Consider the following 10,368-nt stretch of genomic DNA (forward strand, 5'->3'; position numbering starts at 1 on the left):
AAAAAAAAGAATAAAAAAATGTGGTAGTAACCAATTAGCGAAGACAACTTGTCACGACTGTTGAGAAATGTTGAAACTCCTTCGCAAATAAGGTGTTGTTATTCTTTCGAATTGACTCAAATGCACTGGATCCCAAAAGTTCAAAGACTGCCCTCACCTCTGCATCTTTATCATTTGTAATAGCAAATCCGGCAAACTTGCTCGCAAGATCCACGAAGGAGTTCTTATCTAAAACTATTAAATTTCTTAAAAGAAATTCCGTCGTTGAAGAAGAACATTTCCTTGATACAATGACATCAATTGTTAAACGAATAAGACGAGAAAAGAGAGCTGGATCTGCCTGTAGTAAGTTACTACAAATACGTTCACTGTGCACAGTATCTTCCTCTCCTATCTGACATAATGTTCCTGTAAATGCTCCTAAAGCCTCACAACTAAGTGAAGCGAGAGAAGTTTTATTTGAAACATGATATCCGAGGGAAAATTCAAGTAATTGAATGGTAGAAAGAATATTGTTGACTGGTACTACTGAGAGAAACCATAGATACAAGTCCCTTAAAAGTTCACCCGCTAGCATAAGATAAGCCTGTGCCAATTTTTCAAATTGACATAAGCGATTACGGTTAACTAAAAGCATAGATCTCCATAAAGCAGTTAAACACAACATTAACGTTTTTTCTTCATAAAGACGCAGTACTCCCAAATTACAGTAACCACCAGTAAGAATATTACGACCTGTTCGAAGCACAATACGTAAACATTTAATTCCCCATTCTTCAAGACTTGAATCACCAGATTCTAAAGCTTTTTCAACCATATTCACAGCCATACCCAAAGAATCACTTACATAACGAAAAAGTGAATAACCCTCTACTCCATTAGGTCCAAAGTTAATACGACGGTAACGGTTCTCAGTAATTTCATTAATTAAACGTAATAATTGCAAACCACATGTAGTTCCAAAATGTCTTTGAAGTTGTTCTGTAATTAAAGGTAAACCAGAAAATACATTTTTCAAGAACATCTTATATTCCGTTTGTCCAACACATGAACGGAAAACACCCCGCCATGAACAAACAATATTAGTAAGCATATCACAACGGGGGTCACCTGCCATAATTCCTGCCATTAACCATTTTTTTAATTCTTCCAGCAATGGTGGTAAAAACTCTGTGGATAAATATTCCAAAGTGCTACCAAGAAAATGTACTTGCGCTTCAATACGTGATAGACGATATCGCACGCGGTGAAACGCAACAACTCCCTTGAGGTTTTGAGGTCTTTCCATGTTAAGTACCAGATTTGTATTAAATTGCGGTAATGTCTTTAGGATAACAGCAGTAGAGGGTGATTGCGCCATTTCACTCAAGAGATCAAGAGCTTCAATTACGGTATCGTCCGCACATGTACGAACACAGTCCATCACTTCATCTACTACTATTCCTAATATAATACGTCCAAGTACATCTTGATTTGTTAATGAAAAATAATCTCGAAGTTGTTCTCGAAGTTTTTTCGCATCATCCAGTCTATCCAAAAGAAGTATATGCCATGCTGTTCGTAGAAATATGAGGAGAGATTTATGGAAATGACGGCGAGTTGCAATTGAAACAGAATGAGTAAAAGAAGCTTGAGAACTTTCTCTGACAACATCAAAACAACTAATCAATATACTAGAATCCAAAACTCGACCGCTTCGGCTAAAGCGATATGCATTCAACCATGAACTAGCAAAAGTAATATTCCACGCCAAACATTCACACGTACATGATATTTGTAAATCTGATAAAGATTCCTTTGTTTTTATTAAACTCAGTAAAGATTGTAATTCTTGAAGAAAATAGTTTTCCACCTTTTCACCACAAAAACGAAGTAATTGTGAAGCAAAATCAAACTCTAATGAAATCGTTTCGGCATCTGCATCTAATATATAATCATCAAAAGAGACTGTCTCTCTCTGTGTGGCAAACCGTACGGCTTGATCCTTGTTGGACATTATATATGAAATACACACTTCAGGTGCGAGTTCTTCAAAGAATGTTTGACCATCTTTACAGTAGGATTGAGATCCAACGAGTTTAGCCCAAATAGACGTTAATGAAAGAAACGCCTGACGAGCATAACACCAATTCTGAAAACATAATTTAGTAAATTCACAAGTTGTGCGAATCCAACGTTCATAACATGAAGATTTCCTCATTTCATCAATTGTAAAATTTGGTTTTATTCGATTTAATAACCTACAAAATTCTCTTAACACTGGAGCCTCTTCCAAGTGAATACGAGATTCCATAATGGAAAGAGTAGCTGAAAGAATTAATCCCAACCAATTGCTTTGTACTTGTTGAGAAGGATAGAGTGTAGATTTAATGGAAACAAGTGGAGTTAAGGCATCCAAAAGAGCAGCAAAAAATCTCGAATCCCCTGTAGGTGCTGTATATAATTCCCATAATCGCATCATCAACTGTTGATCAATAAGATCATTTGCCCATTCTTGAGGAAATTCTCGTGTCATCATATCTTCTACCGTTTCACTACATGAAGAATTAAAGTCAAATAATAAAACTCTTCCTAATAAAGTTACAGCACTATAATTCGCCTTTTCATGCATGCAATGAAGATGTTTAATACAATGAGAAACTGCACGAAACATTGGTAGAAGAGATTCATTACGAAAACAAACATTCACTCTCTTATGAGTTACAAGTCCTCGCACTGTATCTTCCATATTTTCAATCTCATCAATAAGTGTGATGAGAATAGAACATGATAATGAGACATGTTCCTCCGAATAGCGATTATCTTTCAACATTAACGCCGCTAACACTTTGTGAGGAAAGTTCTGAAGCTCCGGGGCATCACAGAAGCCTCGTATTACTGCTGTGCAGAGGAGTCGAATCAAGGCATCTACACAAACAGGCGTCAACAAGGTGTGCCGTTGTACAATCACACAACTCAAAAAAGCCTCAAGTGCCACGAGATCACTTGTTGTGAACTGAGAATCTACCAAATGCCGCAGTACCTGCGTAACGAAGAAAATAGAGTATGCAGACTCCGACTGTTGAAGGACTTGTTGCATTAACAATGATCCCATCGCAGATGCCAAACCAGGCCAGCCAAGATCAGTCACCGTCTCTAGTGCCGATTTGTCTCCATTATAGAGAAGCGTTGAGAAACACTCCACTCCCTCAATACTATCAAACCAATTGCTCATCGCAGACCTCAAATAAATGTAACATTCACAAAAAGAGAAAAAAAGAAAATAAATAAATAAGAAGAAAGCACATTTCCAGAGTCTGTGAAGAAATAAAATAATAATAATAATGAGATATTTGTGAGACAACACAATGTAAATTCCTCTTCATTGGTTCTATATACTTAGATGAAAAACTGAAAACTCCGACCATATATATACAATCATAATCGTAATAATAATAATAATAATAATAATAATAATAATAATAATAATAATAATAATAATAATAATAATAATAATAATAATAATAAATGCCATCACAAAAATAAACTCGGTCAAACCAAGAAGAAGAAAAAGAAAAGTAAATAAATATTTAAAAAAAGGAAAACAGGAGCAACAAAGCATGGATATTCTGAATCGAACGTTTAATACTTCATGCGGAATGGATTTTCATCACTAGGTCGCTGTGCTGCTGGTACGTGAAAGCCTCTGCACATAACTTCTCTCCCGTAAGGAGTTTGGTGTAATCCTGCTTCCATCAATGCGATTTGAAGGCGAAACCGTGGGTCCCTCATCACATCATTCATTGTGTATCCATTAACTGTAACTTTAGCCGCCTGTGAAGAAGAAACAAAAGGAACACTCTGTTGACTCGAAACAGTTCCCTGCAGGACTCTTTCCGGATCAGATGTAACGCCTAATCGTCGTTCAACTCCCTTAAAGAAATTCTCGAGGTTTTTCTCACGAGCTGCTTTAAGTTCCTCTACTTCTTGTTGATGTTTCTTCCGCTGACGACATTTTTCCTCATATTCCAGGCGTCTTTCCTCTACACGTTTGGCGTTATGTTCCCTCTGCATCATCTTTTTTAGTTCTTCTTCTTCTGCCGCTGCCTGTTGAACGGCTCGTTCTTTTTCCTGAAGAAGTTTTTGTTGTTCTTGATATAACTGCAATCGTTTCAGACGTTCTTGAAATTCAGCTTCACGAATACGAAGTATTTCTTGTTGTTTTTTCTCTTCTTCCATTCTCTTCGCCTCTTCTTCATTACGACGAATGGCATCTCTTTCCTCACGTAAGGCGCGGAGTCGAGCCAACTCCTCATGTGTCTTTTGTTGACGTTCCCCACGTAATCTACTTTCTTCTTGAATAGAAACCTGCAACTTCACAATTTCCTCCTCTGCGGCAATAGCCTTCTCAAAAGACTCAAGCAGTTCAGATATCTTCCGTCTGTAGTAAAGCATGATAGACCGCACTTGTACGCGTTCCCGCTTTTGCCGTAGGACCTCGTCCACAACAAGCCGCAGGGATGTGCGAGGGAGATGGGGAAGAATTTGATGAATGTTATTATAAAGATCTTCGGAAACGGTTGATGTCTCTCCTCCAGTTTCAGGCACACTATTAAACGTTTTCATTATCAAAGAGACTGTACGAAGATCTCCCGTTGGAAAGATATTTGCAGTACTTGCCCCTTTAATACGAAGTAACTGAGATTTGGCATTTTCTACTTCCGTTTCAATGGCAGTTCGGTATGTTTCTATCAAATCCTTATGTTCATTCCCACACTTCTCAGCACAGAGACTTTCAAAGGTGTCCATGGTGGATTGAACCTCTTTATGAAAAACCTCCAAAGGCATTTCTTGACTCATTTCCTCACCTTCTTCCTCCGTCCCTTGTCTCTGAAGCAAATCTTCTGCTTCAGCATCCACCATTTTTTTGGCCTCAGAGAAATGATCTCGTAGTGCTAATAATTCTTTTCGCATTGTCTCTAAATCCTCAAATATATGATTGCCCTTTTCTTGAGATAAACTGTGTAATTGCTTACGTAGATTCAGAATAGGTGTTCCTAACATTTTTAGGAGCTCCGCATATCGATACTCTTGCCCATCCCGCTCCCTTGAGAGTACCTCTGGCAACAGAGCAGCACAAGAAGTCCATGCCTTCTCAAAATCCAACTCACATGAAATTGCTTCTCGGTTAAGAGAATTATGTTCAGCCAGCCAGCGACCGCCACGTCTTGTCTTTTCCACAGACTTTTTATGCCCCTTTATCTTTGAAGAGATACAACGCAATGTCTTTTCATCCTCCTGTGATTTTGCCCGCCATTCCATGATCGCAGCCTCTTGTGCCTCTACGCTGGAAGCGAGGATGTGTGATCGGTGACGCTGCGCCGGAGTCATCTTTGGAGGCATTTATGTACTAAAGCTAAAAGGAAAAAAAAAAGAAAAAAAGCAAAAAGCAATTGTAATAACAGAAGGTAAGAATGAAAGTATGAGAATAAAAACAATAGAGAAATAGAGAGAAATTAATCTAAACCTTATTATATATGTATATATATAATATATAATATATAATATATGATATATATATAATATATATATATATATATATATATATTTGCTTAAGAGAAAAAATGAGAAGGGATAAGGAAAAACATTTTCTCTTTTCACAAGTCTTGCTTTTGTTGGCCCAAATATATCAAAACAAAAAAAAAAAATCAAGCACCACTGTGAAACCATCATAATCTTTTTTTATTTTCATTTTCTATCACCACTAAGCACTAACGAAAAGAAGGTACAAAAGGCGCCTTTAAAGAATGCCTTCCACATAGGGACAATGAGGAAACTCCTGGATGGACCTTCAAAAGCCTACCACAATTTACGACGAAACCTTATAGTGATAGATTGAAAAAAAAAAAAAGATCATACCGTGCCATTCTTTTACTAAACACACATAGGGCTAGAACAATCTCTCTCGCAAGCTCTCAAACAGAAAAAGAAAAAGAAAAAAACAAAACGGAAAACAAAACAAAAACAAAAACATGAAGCTGTGGTGCTGCAGAAACAAACAAACAAAAAACCCTTTACGGGAGAACTGATGAACCCAAGGGTTTCCCACCAGAGAAGAGGACCAAGACATCAAAGTACACCGGTAAAAAAAAAAAAAAAAAATGATAATTCCCGTGGAGAGAAATAAATGAATTTCTTTTTTTTTTTTTTTCACACGGAGTACCAACACTACTATTCTGTCGATGCATGGGACGGTTTACCAATAACTACTTTGCCAGCGTGATTAATATGACAGTCAACCTTACCAGCAAGTAATTCTTTGCTTTCATCCGATATACTGATAGGTGTAAGTTGACGTATAATTTCACGTGCTTCACTTATGCAGCAACAGAGATTACGGATAGTGAATTCAGCCCACTGGACCATACCGGGATTTTCCTCGTCAAATCGAGTACCCGTGAGAATTGCTGAGAGAATTGCAGAATTACTAACTATGGTGGAACATACTTTTTCATTATCAAGAGTAAGATTTGCTAAAAGTCGTATATGTTCTGTTCTGTATCCCTCTTGAAAAAACGTAATTTCTTGCTCTCGTGAAATACTTAATGCATCTTCAATATATTCCAATACTCGGCACTCGAACAAGTACATTTGTAGATATTTTACAAGCCGTGGATGGCTTACCAATATGAGACAAAGCAACTCTACGGCGGTATAAGACAAATGGGCTCCACTCTCCAACCATGCCTCTGAGCCATCGCAGAACTCTTCCACACTACTACTACGCTGAAGGCTATTAGAATTTGCATGAAGTGTATCTGTATTCGTTTTCTCAGACGAAACCTCACCATTATGTGATGTATGTTTACTCTTTACATACTTCCGCACACGGCGCAGTATGTGTGGTGCGACGTGCAGGGCAAGGTCCGCCATGCGCTGCAGTACTCTGCGGAAGTGCAGCATCTCCTCGCCTGCCTCGCGCTTTGCTTCGAACGCCGTTTTATCAACGGCCTGTTCGAGTTTGAACTTGAGGGAATAATTGCGCAACTCGCTGTCGGTCTCGCAGAGCATCAGCAGAGCATCCACTTTGGCGCTGATGTGCTGCAGCGTTGACGCGTCCGCCTCATTGACAGAACCCTCATGCCCCGACATTGACTGAGCCACAGGCACAACCAGCTAGCACGACTAATATATATATATATATATATGAAGAAGAAAGGGGAAAAATAAAATGAGAGATGGGAACAAATTGTGCGTGTAGGAACAGTTATAATATATATATACAGAGAGGTAACCAAACAAAGAAAGAAAAAAAGAGTATATCTATATATAAATGCAAAGCAGAGTTTTAAAAACTTTTGTATTTTTTCTTTCTTCTCTTTTTTTTTTCTAGCCATCACCGAGAACCATCCACAACTGTCGCAACGCGTGGTGCAGTGCATAATCCCTTAAGAGATAGCAATGATTAGTGTTTTTAGTTGAAACACAGACAAGAAAACCCCGAACACGAGAGTCCAAAGCAATAAGTTGATACGGTGGAGAGAGTTTATCAATTGAAAGTTCGCCAAATCCCTGACACAGGGTTAAAATGGCATCTTCATTCTTAATATTTGGCTCAAAGTAACCACTGCGACGCTCGGTTTTTCCCCGTTGAAAAATGGATTTAATATGAGAAAATAATCCTGTAACTCGACCGCCCTTATTATTCACAAGATCAGCCGTTGTTAATTCTAACTCATCATCAGAAATGACAGAACTTATTCCTGATGGAGAAGCATCAACATTCACACATAGAGTCTTCATATGTTGAAAAGAATATATTCGAACTCCAGCATATCCAAGAGTACTCACGAGTAGTACAAAAGGAAAATTCCCCTGTAATTCATAGGGAAATTGAAGTTTCAGTATAGTCATATTAGAAATTTCTGAAGAAGAATAAATAGATAATACTGAAACAACTCCAGTCAGTGTGGTATCAACAATACTAAGAAGGGCACATTGATATTTGGTAATAAGGGCAATTTTATCCCCTCCCATTGGTACAAATTCTTGCGCCTCTTTGTGAAGGATATCACCTTCAAAAACTTTTGTTAACCCACCCTTTACAATAGTTTTAGATCGAAATTGAAATGTTTGTACACTTCCATCTTCCATAGCAAGCAAAACAAGGTAGTGATGACTACCCACAACGATAGAATAATAAAGACATACTCTGGCTTTCATATCGTATTTACAAACTGGTTCTTCTTTCATAAAAAAAAGACTTAACCAATTTGTCTCTTTTTTTAATGACGGGCAAACGATAATAAGATCACGATCCACATGGAAGTGGAGAGAACCTTGTGGTAGAGAGAGGTATAGTACTCTAATAGTACTTATACCTTCCCTTCGTCTGTAAAAATCAACCGGTATTGTAAGTGAAAACAGTTTATGAGTGTCCAAAAAAGAAAATAAGACAGAGTGATGAGAATCATCATAATATGCAGAACACGTTAAAAAAGAAAAATCTTCCAATACTGGACAAGGTGTCAATAGTTCCGAAGAGTTCGTCACCGCACTTATATCCATAAGTAATACAAAACCTGATGAACTGCTAGACTGGCAGAAAAACAACAAATTCTCGAAAGTAATCATTTTTAAATCTATATTACATTCTGGGAGTACTATAGTAAAATGTCTATTATCTCGTAATCCTGTAGAAACAGAAGAGTTTCGATCATCGCTTTCAGAAACGTCATGTAAATGCAGAGAGCAATACACCTCATCTTTACTTACATCATGAACAAGTACAGCTACTCCTGGAGTTGATCCTGTGTTGTGAATAACGATAATTTGCAACACCTTCAATAAATTTCGCGTCTCACTACGAATCACATCACATCGCTCAATTAATGAGCGTCTAGAAGAAGATTTCAAAATGGATGACGAGTATTCATTTAACAAATGATTGATATTGAGCTTTTCAACATCATAAAAACAGTGTTTAAGAAAGGAACGATAGTAAAGCTCAGCTGAAACCTCACAAGATTTCATTACCCTTTAGATAGTCCTTATACAAGTAATGCAAAATTACAAAAAAAAAAAAAAAGAGGAAGAGGTATCGATAATTTTCTGAAAGATACATACATCAAACATTTGTACACAGAGAATATTAGGAGCCGAATAAAGGGAACAGAAAGGGAAAAAAAAAAGATGTGATGGCTACAGAAAAAGAAGAGCATTGCAAGTCGAAGAAGAAAAAAAAAAAAAAGTATTTCTTGAGTTTCTGTCATCCAAAGAAAAAAAAAAAGGAAAAATGGGCTCTATCCCTCAATGCTTCTCATAAAAGACCTCATCCATCAGATATTGACTAAGAGATGCAATCTTATCACAACACCGATCTCTCTCTCTCTTTCTTTCTCTCTCTCTCTCTCTCTCTCTCTCTCTCTCTTCATAAAGCAATACAATACAGGGAATATATCGCTGATATTAAAATAAACGGCTTTAAGTTACGAACCACCCCTATAAGTAGTAGTATCACATTATGAAAAACGAAAAAAAAAAACATCCTCTCAGGTGTGCTTTCTCCCAAACAATCTTTATAGGGTTCTTATCCAAAACCATGAGTGTGTCCAAAAAAGACACAGCAGGATTCATCCATGTCACGTATTTGTTTTTTTTCAGAAACCTATACGTCCTAATACATCAGCGCTAACATTACGAAAAAAAGAGAGGAAGCTCGGAAGATGCTCTCCTCAGTATACAAGAACAACAACAAATATATATATATATACAGTTCTACCTCACTGAATTCTCTGTAAAAACACTTTATGGATATCAAAAGAAGCAAAATAAATATATTAAGACATACCTGTATGTTTATTTTTTTTTATTTTTGCTCCATTGACATTTGCCAAAATGTCCATTTCCAGAGAAACCCCTTATTATCAGTTATTATCTGATGAAATCCAAAATAACAAAAATAAAAAAACTTCACTTTGAACGGTTGCCGAAGCGCGAGCCAACACCCCGGGATGAGGGAGGCAGTTGAGGGTCTGTCTTCACTTCTTGGAGCTTCACTCCGGAGGGATTGGCCTCCAGTAAAGCTCTTCCCGGGCCGTCCACGTAGTACTTGGGATTAGGACAGGAGGGAACTTCACAGTAGATGGGAAGAGTCGCCACCCACTCACCGGAGGCACGGAACTTGTGTCCACACGGGCACTGCCATTCTCGCTCGTCAAACAGTTTGCTCGTCATCTTCACTGCCTGATTAAAGGCTTCCTTGAGACTCGGTGGAGAATTTACGGAGGTTGAGAGAGCATTCCCAGCCTTTTGTCCCGCCTGACGAGAGACAAACGTTTTGATTTTGTCAAGCATATTTGCCCACAAACACACACACAGTGAAAAAAA

At 37.8% G+C, this 10,368-nt stretch overlaps 5 protein-coding genes across 5 annotated transcripts; all 5 read right to left on the reverse strand.

The window, feature by feature from the left end:
• Positions 1-34: 34 nt before the first annotated feature.
• TM35_000252340 (Importin-beta, N-terminal domain-containing protein) lies at positions 35-3,214 on the reverse strand (the record flags this gene model as incomplete). Its single annotated transcript, XM_029027825.1, has 1 exon — positions 35-3,214. The coding sequence occupies one exon, from the start codon at positions 3,212-3,214 to the stop codon at positions 35-37; it is 3,180 nt and encodes a 1,059-aa protein (XP_028881004.1).
• A 407-nt stretch (positions 3,215-3,621) lies between these two features.
• TM35_000252350 (coiled-coil domain protein) lies at positions 3,622-5,382 on the reverse strand (the record flags this gene model as incomplete). Its single annotated transcript, XM_029027826.1, has 1 exon — positions 3,622-5,382. One exon carries the CDS (start codon positions 5,380-5,382, stop codon positions 3,622-3,624), a length of 1,761 nt encoding a protein of 586 aa, XP_028881005.1.
• An 828-nt stretch (positions 5,383-6,210) lies between these two features.
• TM35_000252360 (uncharacterized protein) lies at positions 6,211-7,131 on the reverse strand (the record flags this gene model as incomplete). Its single annotated transcript, XM_029027827.1, has 1 exon — positions 6,211-7,131. The coding sequence occupies one exon, from the start codon at positions 7,129-7,131 to the stop codon at positions 6,211-6,213; it is 921 nt and encodes a 306-aa protein (XP_028881006.1).
• Positions 7,132-7,368: 237 nt separating this feature from the next.
• Positions 7,369-9,012, reverse strand: TM35_000252370 (uncharacterized protein; the record flags this gene model as incomplete). Its single annotated transcript, XM_029027828.1, has 1 exon — positions 7,369-9,012. The coding sequence occupies one exon, from the start codon at positions 9,010-9,012 to the stop codon at positions 7,369-7,371; it is 1,644 nt and encodes a 547-aa protein (XP_028881007.1).
• A 939-nt stretch (positions 9,013-9,951) lies between these two features.
• On the reverse strand, positions 9,952-10,335 carry TM35_000252380 (uncharacterized protein; the record flags this gene model as incomplete). The annotated part of the gene is made up of 1 exon (XM_029027829.1): positions 9,952-10,335. The coding sequence occupies one exon, from the start codon at positions 10,333-10,335 to the stop codon at positions 9,952-9,954; it is 384 nt and encodes a 127-aa protein (XP_028881008.1).
• Between the last annotated feature and the right edge of the window lie 33 nt (positions 10,336-10,368).

This window comes from Trypanosoma theileri (assembly GCF_002087225.1).
Source record: "Trypanosoma theileri isolate Edinburgh chromosome Unknown TM35_Tth_25_V1, whole genome shotgun sequence".
NCBI lineage: Eukaryota > Euglenozoa > Kinetoplastea > Trypanosomatida > Trypanosomatidae > Trypanosoma > Trypanosoma theileri.